The 22,743-nt window shown below is 33.2% G+C and overlaps 1 protein-coding gene across 1 annotated transcript; it reads right to left on the bottom strand.

The window, feature by feature from the left end:
* Nucleotides 1-11,074: 11,074 nt before the first annotated feature.
* LOC115878800 (homeobox protein MSX-2-like) lies at nt 11,075-22,534 on the bottom strand. The gene is made up of 3 exons (XM_030895407.1): nt 22,001-22,534; nt 14,252-14,454; nt 11,075-11,605 (listed from the first exon to the last, which is right to left on the bottom strand). The coding sequence occupies exons 1-3, from the start codon at nt 22,380-22,382 to the stop codon at nt 11,387-11,389; spliced, it is 804 nt and encodes a 267-aa protein (XP_030751267.1). The 5' UTR covers nt 22,383-22,534; the 3' UTR covers nt 11,075-11,386.
* Nucleotides 22,535-22,743: the final 209 nt, after the last annotated feature.

Below are 22,743 nucleotides of genomic sequence, written 5' to 3'. Positions count from 1 at the left end.
GGACAAGGAAACAGGCGTTCCAAGAATGAAACGGAATTACCAGAAATACACGCCAAAACATCTTGGCATTGTCATCCTAAAATCTTGCAGTATTTTATCTAGACATTTTAAATAGTCTCAGATCTAAAGAACTCTAGCATGTTACCAGTAACGCGGGTAGATTATACATATATCACTACAGAGTGAGCTCACATATGAACAGAAACTAGCGGAAAGACGAGTCTCTACTCTTCATGGAAAGTGGAAAAATTGTGGAGCGCGTCATATGAAGGTACTTTCCCAAAGGGAAAAGCATCAATTTCGAATTGCTGAAACTTAGGCTAGTTAATGGCCAGAAACTAAGACTATACTTGGAACTTGATGACCTACCTTCGAATATAATATTTAATAATATATACTTTTTTTTATAAATATAACCATCTATATCCATAGCTTAGATCTGGAGGGCAAAACCTATTATTATTTGAGTAACTGAGTCACAATATTATCCTGTGGCTCCTGTGTAGGCCTTCAAATACGAGTCGTAATCAAATTTCTTCGTCTTAGTAAAAAATGCGCAATAAAATTCATGGATAGTGGGAATATTCCGAAGCGCTGCATAACATCATGTTTTCTTATTATCAACACACTTATTATTATTGACATCTGTTATCTGATTGAGTTTTACATAAAATGGCTGGAAAATTATGTCGTCAATTCAATCGCAAGTAAGCAGTGCTGGCAGTATGATTTTAGTCATCGTTCTTTGAATTAGAATGTCTCACAGTCGAGTTACTTCGGTCACCTGAGCCTGAGGGGTTAAACGAATATCTGGTATTAAGGAAAAATTGAGGGGAAATCTTACAGGTGCATCATACAGGAGCACAGACCAGACATAACACTTAAGTAGTCTCAGTTTGGTTTGTAAATTCAGATCTCTACTCGAACAAATTTTCCATTCTAATGAAAGCGGCTATTGCTTTCTCTATGCGGTATTTTATTTCTACAGAGTGGTCCCATTGCTTATTGATCGACTACGATCGGCACTAGCCCAGATATGTGTAATTAGCTACTCTTTCGATTGGTTGATTATTTATAACCAGTTGGCCGGCTTGTATGTTATGTTTACTAATTACCATGAATTTGTTTTTTTTTGGATAATCCATACTCAGTGCTGGTGCTAACGACACGGTTTATTAGTTCTTGGAGACCTTCAAGGGAATCATCAAACACAAAGGTATCATCCGCGTAACGTATATTGTTAAGCCTCTCTCCGTTAACCAATACGGCGTCCACATTCTCCAGTGCCCTGTTAAAAATATGCAAAAACACCGCCCTGTCTGATCCTGATCCGCCTAGTCATCCTCAACTTGCTGATTGCTGTTTGGTGCCAGTACAAAATTATTATAAGCGGTAGGTCTTTCTCGTTCGATGCCTATTCTTTTCAGAACGTCTACCATTTATTTTTGTCGGACTTTGTCCAATGCCTTTTGATAATCTATTATAGATATCTTATATACGTTACAGTCAATATCCCTACAGGGCTCAAACAGAACCTGAATCGCGAATACAGCCTCTGTAGTTCCCAGTGCATCTCTGAATTCAAATGGTTTATTTGATAAATATGCCTCGTATTTCTTATATATAATAATTGGTTGGGATTTTACAATTTTTATATTCGAAAGTGTCAAGTTCAAAACATTGAATCAAGTAAGTGAAGAATACTCAAGACCACAATAATCGAGTCCCTGTTCAAATGGAGGTAAAATAAACTCCAACAAGGGCAGCTCAAAGAATTTCCTTCTTAATGTCAGGAATTCAAATTACCACATTTTTCATCTTATAAAACTGTAGGAACATAAAGTATCATAAAAATATTTCAAGCAGTAATTTGTTTTATCAAACATGATATACACATTCTAAATACTTTACATTAAAGAATCCAGCTCATAATCTGTATCCTTTACTACGGAGTAGAATATCTCGTCATAAAAGAATTTCAATTATTTAAAACTCGATATATGGTTTTTTCTTTCTTTAGAAAAGCTCGATCTCCGAACAGGTAGTCGGTATTAATTTATTGCCGAAGCAGAATGTGCTCTATTAATAATTTAAATGTTAATTTGTTAATTAATGGTACAAATTGCCATTCGAATGGCTCGCTCGACGGTAACTTCATGCGGTTGCTTTAATTGCATATCTCTATAACTGGGTTCATGTGATAAAATATTTAACTGATAATGCTCTGCTTGTAAATTTTAAACAAAAATGCAATGTACTACAGATCAATTGATTATAAGTAGAGTATTGCTTAAAACAGTGGTGGTTTATGAATAAGTGTACAGGGTGTCCAATTTTCCTAGCTACAAAGATGCGGTTGATGAAATCACTATCCTACTTTTTATGTAACTAAAGATGCTACGCATTGTATACGAGGGAAAATCGCTGATAGACCAATAGGAGATATCGTGATATACTCTAACAGCTTGGGCGCTTTAAGTAGCATCACCATGCAATCAATCAGTGATATCGAAAATTGTGATGGAGAGCCGAGCAGAATTTTCCTGGCTGCGTCAAGGAGGGGTCAGTGCTGGTGTCAGGCCACGTGGCGGGCAACCAAGAAGCGGAAACTCGAGGGAGGGACCAGGGGAGAAGGGGAGAGGCCGTGGATGACCCATCACTTGTGATTATCATCAAAATACCGAAGGAAGCTATAGGAACTACCAGCAGGCCCAAGCAGCAAGAGGCGTGGCAACACCGCGAAAGCTGTGCTAAAACTCGAAGACTGTGCCCAGTTGTAGACAGCAGAAAGAAAAAACTAAAGCACAAAAAGAACCTAGTACGCATAATTGTAGGTGTATGGTCGTAACTGGAAACTGCCCTACGGGGGTAAACCTCGTGAGATGGAAGACTTCCAACAATTACTCCAGAGAAAGCGGAGAGAAAGAAGAAACCATAGAGCATCTGCTGTGCAATCGTGCGGCACTGGAAAACTGACGCTTTAAAACTTTAGGGAAGGAGGGACTAGAGGAAGTAGCAGAAGCCAACATCTGGAAGCCAACATAGGAAGGCCTAAGGCCTCCAGTAAATATTTATTAAAAAATACAAGACCTGCAAGAGTCTTGCAGCAAGACGAAGACCAAGACTACTATTAGACAGCAAACATTCGATCACTACTACTTATAAAGTACTAGCTGAATACTCACTCATTTTCATTTTCTATCGGATTTCCTGTATCAAATCTTGTTTTCTGCCAATGTTCTTTTTTTCTCTTGGAACAACAATAAGCCCTTGCAACTGCAGTGTAGATTTTTAATGGAAACTTCTTGCATCGGAAACTTTGCAAAAAGCTGGAAGTGCTTTAACGCAAAGAAAGAATGAAGGAAGGTTTGGTACATTAATCCAGGGGTATTGGATTGGACCCAAGGCCTCCAAACCAAACCAAATCAAACAGGATCCCAAACACCAGCAACTTAACCCTAATCTAAAGTCCTACAGTCCTAAAAATTAAAAGGCGTTTCTATGATAATACAATTTGATTTCATTCTTTGATAGATTGTTATTGATAGAATTTTAACTAATGTCATATTTGTTGCTGTTTGAAAATGTTAAAGAAGCACAAAATTTATTCAGTTCAATGCTACGAAAATGATGATAATAGTTATCGGAAAATGTGATACTTTAACAGCAAAAATTTGATGTGAATCAAAATAAATAATAACAATCAATCGTTTTTTGTTATTTTCTCTAAAACGGTACGGAAATTCGAAAAAGTATAAACGGAATTAACCATTCTAGAAGGATGGAACAGAGTAACCGTGAGTCCAGTATCATGCGTTTCTTCAGCAAGATTCCTTTAGTGGCTCTATTTTTTAGCAATATACGAGACTCCTGTACTACAAAGATAAGACTACATCATACTGCATTTAACCGTCCACCGTCCAAGAAAAATGTAAATTGAATTTTGTTGGTATCTAGAATAAAGAGGTAAAAATATCAACATTTTGCGGTTGATAAGAGACACCGAGAAGAGAATTAGACAAGTTCTACTGTATTAGCCTTGAATGTTTATAACAACTTTATTCAAAAAAATATAGTCATAATTAGCCAGTTTCGATAGTTTTTTGATGAGACTAATTTAACGTTAAATTACGAACGCTAAAGAATAGACACCAGAATAAAATTAAGATTAAAAAGGTGCTTCTGAGTCGTCCCTTCCATCTTTTTCTTATTATCGCCGGCAATTCTGAATTTAAATTTGGTCATTTTGAACGGCGACTATCCGCTAATTGGATACGTTTGTTTTATTGGATTCCGGCGGATCATTTACAATCGAGGCGCGATATTTCTTAGAACGCGTTGCCGCTCGCTCGCTGCAGAGAATTCGAGATCGATCGGTTTCGATAAAGGCGAGAGAGTAGAAATCTATCGAAATAGGGCTCTAGGTGTAGTAGGGATGTTGACTTTGTATCGACTTTTTGAAATACATCGTTATTTGGTTTCATTAAAAATATTAAGGATGTAGTATAATGCTATAAATAAATAAATACAAGTAAAAAATAAATACAAGTAACATCAAATTCATGATTTGATGTCGATTTTGTCAGCTTTTCCGGATTGCTACCAACAAAATCATTATAGCCAGAATGATCGCCAGCTTCCTTAGAGGACAGGCACTCTAAGAAGAAGATAATGCTGTCCATGAATTCATTCAGAGACGGACTATAGACGGAATCGACCATGGGCGTAGTCACTGTGGGATAACGTGGGGCAGTTGCAATAATATTCAATTTTAGTAAAGACGGTGTTTATGTTGGATCTGTGACAAACATAAACGCTAATATAATAGCGAAGCAACAAAAAATGTATTGTGTGCAAGTGTTTATGTTGAAGCGGTGAGTACATCGGTAATTTTTTGTAGCCCATTGATAAGAGCAACGAAAAACAAATAGATTCCTTTGTTGTTATCGGCCATTCAGTCGAAGGGCTTTCATGAGCACTAGGTATTTATAATTGCTCCAGTTATTTTGTATAAGATATAACCAAAAGCTATTTAAATTATGAAATTCTCCAAATTTACTCCGAAATGTTTTGGTGAGATGAGGACAGGTATATACGTGTATTTTTTACGCACGATGTTATAATACCTAAAGGGAAATTAAAACAACTTTCGTTGCACGTCATCAATGACACCATGCGTCATCTTATGGAGTTTGCTGGTGGTCGTATTATGATGTGCAACGAAAGTTATTTTAATTTCCCCATATACCATATTGCAATATTTGAAGATAAAAAATTCTTCTACAGAATCACTTTAAAAATAATTTCACTTTAATTAAAAAAAAACACTTCGACTTTAATTCATTTTACTTGACTAGTATGTATTATAGCTCCAACATCCGTCTCGAAGAAGAATTCTTTGGAATAGTTGCTATCGCCGCTATTTTCGAGGGAAGGCTGTGATGTAGGGCCCCACGTTTGGCGCCAAAATAAGTGTGTAGCAGATTTACAGTACGTCTATCCGTTCTGAAGCTACGTATCATCAGCACAATCAGTAAGGGGGAAACGATATTTTCTCGATGTTTCCCTTAAAAAATTAAAGGACGCGTCCCATCAATAAAAAAAATCGTGAAATTTACAAGTAGCCAATGAAATGAGTGGGCGGAGTATTTTGCGGTGACATACTCGTCAAGTGCACGTGGAGTCTCTCCCGCTTCTATTTAGGTAGCGATTTATAAAATATATTGCTGCTTATTTAAATGTTTTTTGTCCGCATTCCTTTCATAGACACATATCCGGTAGACGTACTTCACTTAATAAAGAGAATTATTAAAAAAAACTAAATTGTTACCCCTGCGTACTGCCACTCGTATTGTTCAGAGGACTGGGCTGAAGGTTCGTTATATTTCACTAGAGAAATATTTAGTAAATATACTAAAACTAAATATATTGGGCGCCAGGCAAGATACAGAAAAAAAGACAGCCGTAGATGTTTAAATTAATTACTATATTCAATCAGGATTATTTCTAATTGTAATTAACATTGTGATTTTTTTTAAGTTATTGTTGGAATATTTGTCAGATGAAATTATGTTAAAACGATGATTATGTTAAGTGAAAAATATTATAGGAAATTATAATATAAATAAAGTGCCAATGAAACTTAAAAAGCAGTAGTATTACTTTATTGAATTATTCATTTCTATACGAGGTTAAATTATAGCTGTCACGGAGTGATAAATTCTAGAATTCATACTGTACAAATTAACATCACGCTGTATATATTTAAAGTCATATCATTACAAAATGTAATGCTCGCAATGAAATCTAAAATCCAAATAATATTTTTAAATACTAAACTGACATAATAAAATTAACCACTATACGCAAAGTCCGTACAGGAATGATTTAAAACTGATAATATTATTATTGAAAATATATACTACTGATAAAATAGAACATAAGGTTGGGTTAGCTGTTTATCATTCTCTTATGTAATCTTGTCCTAAGCAGTGGCAGCATGTGATGGGGCCAAGATCTGTACACCGTTCCAGCGTTCTTCGTAGGCCGAGATTCAGAAACTGGGGTCGGGAAGAAAAGGACATCCCGAATAAATACAGTCATAAACTACAGACTAACCCTTATACTAACCATGCCTCTGAGGAACACAGTAGGCTTTATGTTACTAAGGGAAGAACTATTTCTCTCCATTCAAAACCTATGTTTGAGAATTTTCTCTAAACTCACCTTAAAATATTTCGAGGGTTTCCATGGTCAATACATTCGCTCCTTCCTCTATCAAACATTCTGGAGTTTAAAGAAATGTGCATCAGCGGCGTGCCAATCATCTTTGTAAAATATGTGTGTTTATATTGAGATGCGATAGTATCAATGAGAACATCGATACGTTCTTCGATGCGTTTATGTTGGAGTTGTGACATTAGTCAAGTAAAATCACTTAACGAAAGTATTGCGTTTATAAAATAAGTGATTCTGGAACAAACTTTTTTTAAAATTATCTTCAAATTCTCCAATATGGCTTAGTTATGTTGAAAAGCCTATATTATAATCAAGTTACCTTTGATGTTGACAAATAAAACATTCTTATTAAAATTTCATTAGGACTTGATTTGTTGTTAGAATTCAAAACCTATTTGATCATGAGCTTTTCTGATCGCACAATATCACATGTAACAACAGTTTTATTTCGATATATCGTAAATATAGATAGTAATTCAATATATCAAATTGTACAATCTATCGATATCTTTTCAGATTACCGCCCCTAATGCGGCATAGTGAATTATTGCTTCTTTGGCTTTCGATACCGAGGCTGTTGGAGAAGTTTTTTTTGTCGAGATTAGATCTACCGATACTTTTGCAATCTATTGTCTGTGAATTTCTTGAATTTATAGAACAAACGTTTTTTGTCGATTTAGTTTCAACCAACATAAAGCTGTTTTAAAGGTAGAAAAGAGAAGGCTCTTTGTTTTTCATATATCATGGATATATATTATTCTAGTAATGAGTAATGCGGTTGTATAAATAATGTTATATATTACAATACGCACAGATTTATTGATATTCAACTTTTGTCGACACCTAAGAAAGAATGAGTCCAATTCCCAGAAGTTTCGAATTTCTTAGCATATTCCCCAATCAGCTATTTTTCAAATTTGTATGTATTAGTCCTGTTAAGTTTAAAAATGATAATAATAGTCTCCCAGGACAATTAACAAAAATATATTGGGGAATACAAGATTTAGAATTGAAATTATTTGGAATAGAGCCGTATGCTCTTTGAATCTAGTTATTATTGATTTTTTTTGGGTATCCACACATTATTTTTTACTAAAATCGTTACATGAAATTTTATAAATACTTTCCAGTGGAGGTTTTTATCTTTAGGATTATCTTCTGGGTGTAATTTATTACTAGCGCTGTATACAGGTATAAAATTGACATTCATAAAAATTCTTCAAACGATATTGATATTATTAACATATCTTTTTCAATTTAAAAGGTCTAATTTGCAGAAATCGTAGACTTATACCTACGTTGCCGCATTATTTTGTCAATTAATAAAGGAGTATAGTCATTATATTGCGCTACATTAGCTACCAATGTAAAGCCATTCACTGGTAAATCAAAAATTGTCTACTTACCTACGAAAGATATGAATATGAAATAGAAAGAAATTAGAATGGGAATGGTGGTTGAGAGTAAAGTTTATCATCATCATCATTATCATCATCATCATCATCATTCTCAGCTTATTCAACCATTTCCAATTATGGTGTAACTTCCCTCACATATTTAGATACTCTCTTTGCAGGCCTATTGTTGTCTATTGTTGGCTATGCTAATTTCTTAATATCATGGTACCATCTCAAGTGTGGTCTTCCTTTAAGTCTCTAATTCCCCGTGGGTACCATGTTGTACGATGTGGTCCATCTGTTTTCCGTCCTTCTTGCCAGGTGTCCTGCCCATTGCCACTTGAGGGATTTGAACCTGCGTTAGTCAAATGTGTTCTTCTTTAGATGAGGTGGTATTCTAGATTTGAATATGATTGAGTTTCTTCCATAAGTACTCCCTTTCTTTTATAAGTTGAGAGTAAAATTTAGACTACTTCATTAATAAAGACAAATTGGATGATGTCTTGGGCTTTGAGATTACTATAACCAGAAAAGCTATAATAAGGTTCTGGGATTGCTGTAACTGCAATGGTTTTGGAAAGCAGAGAACACAGGATATGTCAAACTGTCAACTATAAAATCATATCTTTTTCAATACCTCTGTTATAAAAGGGCTATAGTAACAGAAAGCACAATGAGTCTTAAAGCTGCAGTTCTACGTGGTTAGAATTGTCAGACAATAGATATCCACTGATCTGATGTTTCGAGCTTACCTTGAATACTCCTAGGGCCATTGTTTTATAAGCAAGTTCAGCAAGCAGTTCAAGAACTTTTTAAAACAGCTAGATTTTTCTTTTCTTTTGAGTTAAGTTATCAAACTTTCTATTAAAAATATCTATTTTAAGAAATTTTAACACAACCTGGCACTATTATATCAGCATAAAAAACAAAATTCTTTTATCGGACTTAAAATAACTAAACTGAGCTAATTAAACCTAATTAAAATGGCGAAATAAAACAACCTGCATTTTTCTAATAAAAACAATTATCTTATATTTACTAGTATGTTACAAAACTGTGTACAACAATAAAATAAATCTTCTTACAAAATAAAACAACTTAAGACGGTTTATTTACAAAATAAATAAAACTCAGAGCTAATCAGTCTTTCGAAAAACAACTAAAACTAACGGAAAAAGATGAAAATTACCGTACCGTTTCTACACTAATTATTATTGCACCTAAGTAACGTAAAATAAAACATATTTACAGAAGGTACATATTATTTACAGAACACTTTAGGTCATTTAGATCAAGAAGCTTGATCAATCTCTTATCAAATCACTGGGTTACATTTAATACCATCTCATCTGCAAACATTTTCAGATATTCATTGTTAAAGTAATATAATAATTATTGATTTTTTATTTCACCATCCGTTAGAAAACCAGTTATAGTTTTAACGTACTAACAACATTTTTTTTAAACTGCATTTCTTAAGTATTAAAGTTATTAAAAAATATATAACATAATATAAGTTCTGTCATACCATTAATACAGAATGAAAGTTTCCTGTATCTATCCAGTACCATCAGTTATCTCAAATAAAAACACACAATACAATTTTGAATTTTTTCCATCCAATTTATGACAAACTATCTTTTGTACTTATTTTTAATCTCACAGTAACAATTTATTTTATATTTTTGATTGTTTTGTGAATATTGGAATACTATATCTATATCTGGTAGGCAATACAGAAACCATTACAAATTGAGGGTTTTTCCTGAATAGTGACAACTAAATATCATCAAAAAGTATTGCTACTTGTATTATTACTTCTTCATAATGGTATATGACAGCCAAGAAGGAAGGTACAGTAATCACATTTGAAAAAAGGTGCTTTTGAAAACTTTTTTTTTCAAAAGCTTTCAAACGTTTTATTTGCAATTCTGAGGAATTGAAAAAGAGTGAATGTTTGCCGAATATAAAAGTTATATATTGTACAAAAATACGAAATTTGATTGATTGCAATAAAATTATCCAGATAGTTAAATAAAAACAAAACTGATGACATTATTGGAATAGGTACAATATTAATCAATGTGTTAAAACTAAAATTGCAAAAAGTTTTGAGCCTAATGATATGTTTGTATTGTAATTAATTTTGAATAAAGATAACATGTGGCTCAATAACATTAATAAGAGAATTGAGAACTGTATGTAATTCTTAGCATTGTCAATTGGAGAAACGATAAAACTCCTAAGCGACTGGGCTGCGTTGAGGTATTGATTCTAGAAGCCATCCGGACAAAAAAATACGTCTGTAAGCATTCAGAATATAGGATGATATTTGTAGAGAAGTATATTATAATTTAAAAGAGTGGATAAATGATGAAAATTTCTATGTTATTATATCGTCGGTCAACAAGCTAAGCACATCATGTTGAATTATTTAATATTTGAATTATTTTTGATATACTCAGTAAAAATCTACTAAAGGTTCATTTAAAAACTCGCAATTAGTGGAATAAATTAGTGGTTTCAATTAGCGTAGAAGTGTTTTCCTTTAATTTCAATGTAAGCATGCAGAACGTCAAAATTAGTGGTAGACATTTTCAATTAGTAGAAAAAGTTGTCAAACTTTCAACTTTTCCACTAATTATACTTCAGTGTTATTTTTTGGCATTTGATTATCTTCCACAACTTCTAACCACAATTTCTCTTGACGGAAGATAATAAAAGGGCCAAAATGACATTTCTCGCAAATGTTGAATTAAATAATTAGAAAGTTGAAACTTTGATAACTTTTTCTACTAACTGAATATGTCTACCACTCATTTTGACGTTCTGAATGCTTACATTGAAATTAAAGTAACAAACTTTAAATATATAAAGGTGCAATTATTCCACTAATTGCGAAATTCTGAATGAAGCTTACGCTTATATTTATATTAATACAGTAAGAAATAAATGCATTAAAAAATGGTTCGTTTTTGGACTTTGGAGTATCTTTTGCTTGAAGACCTACAAATATGTCAGATTCTGCTAGATTGTTATATTCGATACCTAAACGCAGACCCGGTTTTAAATCCTTAATAAAACATACCAAAATTTGAATGTAATAAGCATGCCAAGAAATATTTCATAAACTTTGGCAGTACCAACCGAATGTTCAATAAACGTCTCTTTCCTTAATATTATACATTGTCCCGACGACTGTCCAACACTATATACACCGACTATTTACATTGTTCGTATCACTTTTGGTTTCATTGGGGCATGTTGAGCATCGGCCCCGGGCCGGAGAAGGCGAAATGGGGCGGCCGGTGCGCCATCGCGGTGAGGAAGGGGGAGATGAGGGGCGCCCCCCCGTGGAACAGGCCGAAGGTGGGGGGAAGCAGGGGTCTGGCAGAGAGCCTCAGTTTCTCCAGTTCGGCTTCTTGGAGTCGCTTGGCTTTGGCTCTGCGGTTTTGAAACCAGATTTTGACCTGTAACAAAAATAGGAACAGTAAGTTTTTGTCTTATTTCATCTCTATTCTCAATATAGAACGTAAAGCACTTTAGATAGCCTCTAAAAGAAAAATAAAAGAGGCTTTTTTAAAACAATCTAATAAATATAAATGTATTGCTCATGCATCTGTAGATGTTAGTAATGTATGGCAATCGTTTCTTTGATTTTAAAGAACATAAGATAAATAAACACAACATACGTAAAAATTAAAAATAATCATACAGAAAGTTTGAAGTTTTTTGGTTTTACCTTATTAAGTAATTGTTATCAGGTAGTAATTGTTAATTTTGAAGTTTAACTTGATAGAATGTCATTACAGAACATCAACGGTTTTTGTAGACGTATCCATATTACGTATCTGTTTAAAAAAAACTAAAGTAATCTCGAATAGGTGCATTTAAATATTTTAAATAGTTTTTTTCTTTATTCTTTGTATTTTTTTTGCTTCTGACGTTGGAAAGAAATAAACTTTCAGAGACGTTAAGCATTTTTTTGTCCGTTAGGCAAATTGGTTCATTTGTAAGCCACTTCTTCTTTTACTTTTATGCAAATGCCTAATACCTAATGTTAACGTCCCATAAAATTTATTTAAGAAGCGAAGAAATTTTGAACCTAACCAACAATTCGTGTGGTCTGTTTTTGTTTACAAGTTTTTTTCATTATTTATAGTGATTTACAGTAATTTTGTTAAATTATACAAATAAGTTTCATTCAGAACTTCTCAGTTAGTGTAATAAATTAGTGATTTCTAGTAGTGTAGAATATTGTATCTCTAATTTGAATGTAAGCATTCAGAACGTCAAAATTAGTGGTAGGAATGTTCAATTAGTGGAAAAAGTTAACAAACTTTTAACTGCAAAATAAAACACTAAATCATCGCAATACACCAAAACACTTTTACTTATACACTGGACGCGCGTTTCGCTAACCATGTTAGCATCGTCAGCAGATGATTACAAACTAATGTTAAAGCTAGTTTATAATCATCTGCTGATGATGCTAACATGGTTAGCGAAACGCGCGTCCAGTGTAAAAGTAAAAGTGTTTTGGAGTATTGTGGTGATTTAGTGTTTTATTTTGCTGTGTAACACCAAAGGTTCCAACCCTCAACTGTAAACTTTTAACTTTTCCACTAATTATATATATATATATATATATATATATATATATATATATATATATATATATATATATATACATTTTGACCTTTGAACTCCTCAAGAGAAAATGTGGTTAAAAATCAAAAGTTTGTTGTTTTACAAGTTAAGTATTAGCCTTCCTCTATGGATACAATTGACTACTGCAAGCTGTTGCTAGGATATTCTATTAATTTTAAATGTGCTTTTTTCGACATTGTGAATGATTGTAAACTGAAAAAGTATAAAGTGTAATAATTGAAACCACTAATTTATTCTATATTATTATTTATCTTTCATCTTTATCTATTATTTGTATAATGTTTTGTATTATCTTTTGTTTGTTTGTGTACCTTGTTTGTTTACTTTGTTTGTTTAGTTTACCTTTATCTACAAATTGAAAACAAATTTTGACAATAAAGGCATTCTACTAATTGCGAGGTTCTGAATGAAGCAATATCTAGAATATAATAATCTTGTTGATTTAAAGAATGCATCCATTTTTCTCAAAGAGACCTGGTTCAAATTACAATTAAAACAACACTCAGTGTTGTTTTAATTTTAAAATGTGAACGTGTATTTGGATTGATTTTAATTGTATTTGTCTGATGATGCTCGTATATGAGCGAAACACGTGTAACAGTTTAATATTGTATAAACGTTGAGACCGAGACTTTGAGTCTTTTTTCTACTTTTTTAATCTTGTTGATTGTTCGTTTGAAATAAATATGATAATGTCCTTCAATGACAATACGAGTTCCTTAACCCTAATAATTTTAATTCTAAGCTAGCCAACGAGCTAGATGCTTTACCTAGACCATTATTCAGAAGACTTGAAAATATAATTGATAATACATTTTTAGTTTTAATATAGTTTCTCACATTAATCAATTTAAACATAACAAAAAATAAAAAAAGGTATTTTAAAAATTCAACGTGCCAAAAAATATGCTCCATTTGTTCTTCTCCCAACGTCACACCTTTCTACAAAAGCAAATCTGTAACTTTCCCAGATTCGTTACCATTGTCCCGTATTTAGGTCTTACGAGCGATTGACCGTCACTTTCAACCTGTTCGGTCCAATAATCGGTACAAAGGAACACTTGAGGGCATTTTTCACGTCCGAAAGGATCGGGATTATGCGTAAAAACCCGATAAAAACGCTTAGGTCACAAAGGAAACTAAACAAACCGTGAAACGACCGTATTGAACCGTTTACCTGAAGAAGTGGGAATTGTAGAGGACGAAACAGGTATGAGAATCGCTGAAGTACGTTTGCTTAGTCGAGATCTGCATTATTTTAGGACAAAATACTAATTCACAGGGTTTATTATAAAAATATAACTAGTTTTTTTTTCAGCCGTGAAATTGTGAAAGGAATTGGTATAGTTTAAAAATTAATAGAAGTATAGAAGCCACAACGACATAAACCAAAACCGCAGAATATAGACGTAGTACAGGTTTTTTAAAAAAAATATTTAATTTACCTGTGTTTCTGTTAATCTAAGTGAACTGGAAAATTCTGCTCGTTCTGCTATGCTAAGGTACTGCTTATCTCTAAATTTCTTCTCTAGGGCTAGAAGCTGTTGCGTCGTGAAGGGCGTTCTAGGTTTTCTGTTTGGTTTGTGTTTCCTTAGTGCACACCTAACTATCGGAGGACCACCAGCTCCATTCAGATTTGGTATATTAGCTGTAACAAAAATAATCGTTGTTAAAAATATGTTTTTACCTATTAATATTACCTATATGATTTGCATATATATGTCCTTTTGAAAACACATATTCTACATTTAAATGGGCAGGCTCTATATTTTTATCTGTACCTATTTATTTTGGTTATACATAGGAGATATTTACTTTTTAGGAGATATTTATGGCAAAATAGAACATTAATTCACCACAATATATTAAAAGATTTAACTTGAATAATAAAATGGTTAACACTGAACCGTTAGTTAACCATTTTAGCATCATCAATTGAACTGAGTTTTCAGCATCTGCTGCTAACATGGTTAGTGCACGTGCGTCCAGTGTTAATAGTAAAATGTTTTTTAAAAATAACATTAGCTAAATGTCTATCAATACCTACTTTGGAACCTATCTTTCTTAAATGTTTTGATGAAGAAATGTATGACATTTATATACTCATATAGCTGGCAAACATTAAAACATTGCCTGTTTACCGGATACCAGCTTTGGTTTTATCTGTGAGCAGATATTAATTTCAAGGGATGCCTGTCAGGGTAAATCAACCGTAATATCATTAGGCTTTTTGTTTAATAGTATTATATTAAAGATTGGTTGTAATGCTCTTAATCAGTCCTCATCTGTACCTAATCGACCGATTCAGACATGTCCTTTAAATCCTTCAATTTAATATCTGTCAGTACGAAGTTTTACTTAAATGTGCGCACATAGTGCACACTAGTGATGGGAATACCGGTTCCACGTGAGTCGCGTTACAATAGCGACCGTTCCAGAAAAATATCCCGATTTTGTAACGGAGGTTCCGACTTCCAAAGTGTTGCGGTCCTCGCTAAAAATATATCTAGCTTATCTATATTTGTAGATTAATGTAACTTTTATCCGCCACTCATTTTCCAAATATCGAGTTTATAATTCTGTATAGCCATAGCCAATCTATCTCATTTTTAGAAAAACGATGACATTCCTTGTTATTTTTTTTTTCTTATCAATTTTCGTTTAAATAAAATGAACGGCTCATATTTATGTGTATTGCAATATAATATATTTAATGTTAAAATCAAGAACAAAGTCCAAACCACTGTCAAAAAAAAAATGTTTACTGGTCTAACCTAACCTTAAAAATAGATATAAACAATAAAACTTATATAAATGTATAAAAGCAAATAAAATATTTTTATTTTATTTTATTTGCTTTTACGTTTCATCTTTCAAACAACACTATTTTAAACCATGTCTAGTACATACCAAAAATCGCTATTTCGAAAGTAACGTAGCGACGGGAGCACCAACGCCAATAGTAACCGACCAAATCGCGACAGGCAAAACCGAAACCCTAGAAGCGCTCCAGCGACTGCTGGAACGAATTACGTGGCCGCCGAGGTCGAGCGTCGATAATCAGTTACAGCAGTTACTTTTGTTCGCGACAGGGAACTACAACTCTAGGAGCGACGCGACGCGCGACGGCTGGAGCGAACACGTCCCGATCGAGATCGTGCGGCGCTACGGACATACCAGTTCCAGATACTACTGTTGGCGACCGACGAAATCGCGACGGCTGGAGCTAAACACGTTGCTATGCGGTTACTACGGTTCGAGCTAACTTCAAGTGCGATTATAAATAATTTATTTGCAAATTATAAATAATTTATAATTTTGTCGTCATTATGATCGTCGTTCTTCAGTAACAGGTTCCTGATTCGTTGTGGAGCGCGACACGACGTTACAAAAAAATACCGCTCCAAAATCGCGTAACTCAAATACCGACGCATCACTAGTGCACACACAATTTTTTTGACCGTATGTCGATGTTCCGTATTTTTCCCTCAGGATGACTAGCATAATTCTCTCCATGGCTCTTTTTGCAATTCGTAGTTGTTCTGTTTTTCGGGTAATTGCATAAGCATAGGTAATGTGCACAGGGTGGGTTAAGTGAGTTTACAGTAGGGGTAATAATAAATGGTGTTTAGAACTCCTTGTTGGTCTTTTTAACTTATTTGAATATTTCTGACTGTTCAAGGTAATTTAAGCGTCTGCCTTTTGTTTCTCTATGTAGTAACTTAAATGAGTTTTCATTAATTTTGTGACTATTTAATATAGATTGGGTTGCTAGACCAGAATTTTGCTGGATATTATTAATAGATTTTATATGCTGTTTAATCCGTATATCTAAAAAATTTCTACCTGTTTGGCTCATGTACTTCTATCTTGTATGATACTCTAATTAAATTTGATACATTTAAAAGCGTGTTTTATTAAAAAATTAATATATCACTCATATTTCCGAATGCCACCCAAAATCTGTGTTATGCATTGAATAATTTCAAAGGATCATGCCAGTGTAAACGGGCAGTAATATCATTAAGCTGAATGTGTTGAATAGTATTACGTTAAAGGATTCTTCATAATCCCCTTAATCACAAACCTCATCTGTACCCACCGTACCAATATGGCCGCTCAGCCATTTAACACAGCGACCGTATCGTCCTTTTCGCGGTCTCTGTTACCGGAGCGCGGCTCATAAAGGCAAAACTAGTCGCCGGCTGTCGTGCGCATTCCCGATAATTCCATAACGATATGTAAAGACCGATCGAAATTAACCACATTGCTGCGCTTACGAGCCACGGTAATCGTTAGGACGAGGCAATAATGGCAACGCGGCCGTCGTCGATTCGCCATCGGCTCCTTTTTTTCCCGCAGCGGTCGTACCGGCGCGGCCGGCAGCCCATGTCGTTTTTCCCGGAACACGGACAATTCTTATTCTACTACGTCCATATTAATCGCCGTAATTGGTAAGGATCGGTGTAGATAGGTAGGTACGGTTGAAAAAGTTGAGGGTTTACTGGATGCTGAGTGAAATTGTCGACTATTTAAGGCTATACTTAGTTGAAAATGTTTGATTCGAAATTACAGTACAGAATGGAATTTTAGTAGAAGTATGTGACATAATTGTAGATGATAAATATGAGGAACAATCGATTTCTGCATATTAGGCGTTTAAATAGTTCAATTTTGCGGCGGCTATGGACAGCAATCATAGTATACTCTATATTTATGCTGCAAACTGAGGCTTCAGGCATGTAGATTATATGGGAGAAAGGGAGTTAATTACACTGACCTTATAGATCTATTGTGTCCTCCTTTATTAAATTATAACTCATCATATAGCCTCAGGACTTTGATAAAAGCCAGTAGGTATCTGAGACACTTTTACAGAGGTTAGTTCTCCGTCTCCGATATTAGTCGTACCAAAGTTTATGGCACGAATGGTTGTCGTCTCGGCGCACTCGGTGATGAGGTGTTCTGGTGTTTCCCCATTTTCCCCACAGAATCTGTATTCGCCGTTATTTCTTAACTTCAATCCACTGAGATGTTCATTGAGGAGACAGTGTCCTGTTAAAAACCCCGTGATAATCCGAATATTGTTCTTACTTAAATCAAGGAAAATCTTTAATTTTTCTCGGTCGTAAGTCTTGAAAAATTTCTTCGGGTATCTTAGACCGTTGGAGGATTCCTATTCCAAGCTATGGATGAAGTCTTCCAGGTTCTTGAGTTCTGCTTTAAGTTGGTTTCCACTTGGGAAGCAGAACGGTTCTGGTCCAGTCAGTGCGGTGTTCTAGTGTAATTTTAGGATTTCGTTTGTTTCTTACATTCCTCTATCCTTTTTTATCTCCGTTGTTGTATTGTACTGATGAAGGACATAGGCCAGAAAGTCCAAGCAGAATAAAAAGTTCAAGAAATGGATTATGGAAGTCGACAAAACGAGCTAGACACTAAGTTTTATGCTTGATTTGGATATTTTAGAATAATGAAAAAGTCAAGTAGAGTTCATTATAAATTATGCAACATGGTTGTAATCGATAAATTAGTCTTGTAATTTTAGATTCAACGTATTTGTTATAGACGCGATCATTTTTGATTTAAATATTTCAGAATGAAATGAAATTCAAGTAGTATTTACAATAATTCATGTACTTTTTATGTTTAGAGAGTCTTGTATTGACATTTATTTATGTTTAGAGAGTCTACATGAGACATACAATTTATCGTCAAATCTGTGAAGCTCTATTTATTTATTTTTTAGCTTTATTTCTATACTAGGCAAATAAACTCAATGTGGTTTGACATTGCCTTTCTTGAGATGGTGGCTTTATGGTTCCTTTATTGGTATAATTAAATATGTCTCTTTAAATGAACAACAGTTGGTAAATACTTTCAAATCAGAGGTCAAACACACCGGCCGCTGAGCCACGGGCTTATATGGGAAATTTCTAACAGGCTAAAAATGTAGGTATACAGGGCGGTCCGAACTATATTCCGGAAACTTTGGCAGCATATTCTGCAGATAAAAACAAGTAAAAAAGTTCTATAACTGTATATCCTAAAATGCTTAGTTTCGATGATACAGGGTGTAGAAGTTTTATTTTTATTTCGATTTTTTTCAAATAATTTCTGAAATAACGTCAATATTTGGATGAAAATTGGCGTCCGGGAGTTTTTTGACATGAGAAATTTGATTTTGATGTCAATATGACTCCTATTTGTACGGGGCACCACTTGTGTTTTAACTGTTTTGAAAGAGTAATAACTTTTCGCCCGTACCTGTATAAAACTACTGAGTGAAAAAATATACATTTCCGTAATTTTTACGTAAAAAATGTCTCTTGGTAAAAATCGCTACGAGCAACCGTTCTCAAGATATTTCGAATAGAAATAGCCAATACATGTCATTGACAAAAAATGAATATGTTGAGTAGATATTTATTTGACTGAAATGATAAATTTGGGAACTTTTAATTTTTTTAAATTAATCATAAATTATATAATTTACATATATTGTATCAAACTGTACTGAGTATATTAAATAGTCAAAAATGGAAACATTTTATTTGGTTATTGGACTTAGTGGACTTGTCCCATTATATTTTTTAGTTTTCAACAAATTGAAAAAATCACAAATAATTATTTTATAAAGAAAAATATTAATTTATTTACTTATATTAAGAGTACCAATCATTTACAATGAATTTCAGATTAAGACAATAAAGTGTCAATCATATGTTAAAATATTATGAAAAACATATCTAATTAAATTATAATAATTGAATTTCGTTGTATATTTTAAGGGTATATCTAATAGTATTAAAAGAGAAATATATAAGTATATTTTGAAAGTGCCATTTAATGTTAAATAATTTTTTTAATATGATATTATTTAAAAATTTCGTTTAAAGTCAACTTAACATATTCTAGTACGGACCTGCCCATCAATTACCATATAAATCGTAATTAGAAGCTTTAACTCGCCGCGCGTTTTATAAATTAGAAGGTATTTTAATATAATGCTTGTATATTTCTTGCGCTAAAGATCAGACAAGTAAAAGATTTAAATTACTTTTGAATTCCTAATGAGCATTATTCCGCGCTGACAGAAAGATATGTTTTACCGTTTGATATTATCCGCAGATATAAGTAATTTGTTAATACTTTCTGTCTAATTGTATATGTATAATACGTTTAAACGTTAGAATCTAACGCGTGTATTTGTGCTGTTCATCATGCCTGGGAAAAATAATTGGCTTGGTATGTTTTTTGTTTAAATAGAAATTAAATTAATCATTACGATTATTATTTCATAAAAAATTAATTATACCAAGAGAAAAAACAATTGTTAATTGTTTTGTTTAAACAGCCGGGTACTTTTATTTAATTATTTTTTAATTTACATTCATTAAACAATTTGACAACAAAAAATTATTCTATTACGTTAATTATAAAAAGTATTATTAGATATGAAAAATAATCAATAAAATTAATGGGTAAAATTTTCTATTACATTTATAGTCCGCTTTTAGATCGTTTTGTTGCGATTTTTAATATGTTGAAACTGTAGGTATATTAGTTATAGTCTAGTTTTTTAGTTATCAAAATATAATCTGAATAGAACTAAATATGTTTAAAAAATAAATTTGGAATAATTATTTTTCCGCAGTAAGCATAAAAAATTATAAAAAAAATAATGAAATAGGGGGGCTGCAAGGTGGGCTAATTAATTCTTTCTCAAATTTATTATTTAATTTCTATGCCATATTTTTATTATTATATCTAGTTAGATATAAGGTTTATTTCATTTAGGAATCTTTGATTTACGTATGATACTAAATACAACCTTTTAACTTTTAGAATTTAATAGTAGAGAGTTTAGTTAAAAAATATATTGTATTGTTTTTATTCATATCTTATACTGTTTTTTTTTTGTTTAAGGGGTAGTAGTAGTAATAAAATTTATTAGTTCCAATTCAAAATTACAAGAGCACAATATACATATACAGAAGTATAACATAAATATAACGATACAAATGCATAAAAACTTCCATAGCAGCATGGAACATTGCTAAAAAGAAACAGTAAACAATTTTAAAAAAAATCGGACTTTATTAATTTCGGACATATTTAATAACGTTGAATATTTAAATTTAAAACTTGAATATAAATATATAATAAAGATTATACAGAGTAGATTTTAACAACGCAAAAATTATGATGAAAGAAGCAGTAGCCTCTAAAAGAAAAATAAAAGAGGCTTTTTTTAATACAATATAATAAAAATAAATGTATTGCTTATGCATCTGTAGGTGTTAGTAATGTAAGGCACTCGCTTCTTTGATTTTAAAAAACATACCATAAATAAACATAACATAAAACATAGGTACGTAAAAATTAAAAACATCTCATTAATATTAATCATACAGAAAGTTTGAAGCTTTTTGGTTTTACCTTATTAAGTAATTGATATCAAAGAGTAATTATTAATTTTGAAGTTTAACTTGATATAATGTCATTTTAACAGAACGTCAACAGTTTTTGTCGACGGAAAGAGATATACTTTTCGAAACGTTAAACATTATTTTGTCCGTTAGACAAATTTGTTTATTAGTAAACCACTGATCACAATTAGTCTCCGTTTAACTATTTTATTTTGTAGATTTTCTTGCAGTGGCGAAATACCCATAGGATTTTTTTGGAGATAATAAAGATTGAAATTGAAAAAATGATTATTCGAAGACTCATTCGTCAAACTCATTAATACACGAAAAAATAAATTGTAATAAACCACACAATTGTAGAAAAAACTGCTACATTTTGCTTGTAAAATGGTCCTAGGTATGACGTTGTAACTTTTATTTCTATCAATTTTTTTATCCCTAATAGTTAAATATGCTTAATTTTATATGAAAATAGCGAACAAGTGTGTGATGGCAATTTTCACACTTTGTACAGGTTGTACTCTGTTGAAATTTAAATGAAAATCATTAGTACAAATTGTAGCAGTACTAACTATATTTTTTTGACACAATTATTGTACACTGAGTTGGGGAAGAATACCTAATAACTTAGCTAATACAACAATAATTGTGTCACACGTTTTTTGTAGCACCAGAATTTTATGTATCTCCGTAGAGCTACCTTATACAGATTTTGCTCTAACGTTATATAGATATCTATGTAACCATAGGAAAAATAATACTTACTTTGTGGAGAATTCGACCTAAAAGGTCCATTTGGCCCTGGCCAAGCAAACGGCCACTGCGTATGCCCCGGCGGTATAATCCTGGACATAGACGGATGCACTGGCTGAGGTATCAACACGGTATGCTGCGACCCCGGACTCAAACTCTCCCTTCCGTCCGTATCCTCATCGTCAACAGTAATATTTTCCTCTTCGTCATCATCATCATCGATTTTCTCGCTGGACGTGTCAAACCTATTTTCCTCATTTTCCGAAAAACTCGAACACTCGTCTGGTGTGGGCGACGGAGATTGTTTTGTGACAGAAGTCGCCAGTAACGATTCCACGCTAAAGGATATCTTCGACTTGATGTCAGTCTTGGTTTCTTCCATCGTGGAGATCATGGATACCGCACAAATAATCAAAAATTAAACAAACTACTAATTCGACACTAAACACGACACATACAGATCACACTGTTCTACTCAAAGTCCTCTACTTTTTTTTCTTTTTTCTGTGTTGCCTTTGGAACTCGCCAACACGCACTGAAGAGCTGCTCGAACGGAACGGAGGACCAAGGAACGGTGGGCGGGGTCTGGGAGGGAACGGGTCCGCCCATCCAGGCGGTTGCCACAGTTCCCGCGGACGATTGATGACCCGTCGCGGCAACGTTGCCGTGCCTTTGCCATATTATATTATTTGTCGCGGTATGTCTGCTATTAATTCGAATTGATTATGTTTTGGAGTTGTTCGTTTCACGCCTGG

Source organism: Sitophilus oryzae, unplaced genomic scaffold (genome assembly GCF_002938485.1).
Source record: "Sitophilus oryzae breed Bouriz unplaced genomic scaffold, Soryzae_2.0 scaffold_1063_pilon_pilon, whole genome shotgun sequence".
Classification (NCBI taxonomy): Eukaryota; Metazoa; Arthropoda; class Insecta; order Coleoptera; family Curculionidae; genus Sitophilus; species Sitophilus oryzae.
This window is presented reverse-complemented; position numbering and strand designations above follow the sequence as displayed.

Coding starts and splice junctions, on each gene's coding strand:
- LOC115878800 (XM_030895407.1), bottom strand. CDS start 22,382: ATGATCTCCACGATGGAAGAAACCAAGACTGACATCAAGTCGAAGATA. Junction 14,455..22,000: donor TAGGTCGAATTCTCCACAAA/GTAAGTATTATT, acceptor TTTTTGTTACAG/CTAATATACCAAATCTGAAT. Junction 11,606..14,251: donor TTAGATTAACAGAAACACAG/GTAAATTAAATA, acceptor TTTTTGTTACAG/GTCAAAATCTGGTTTCAAAA.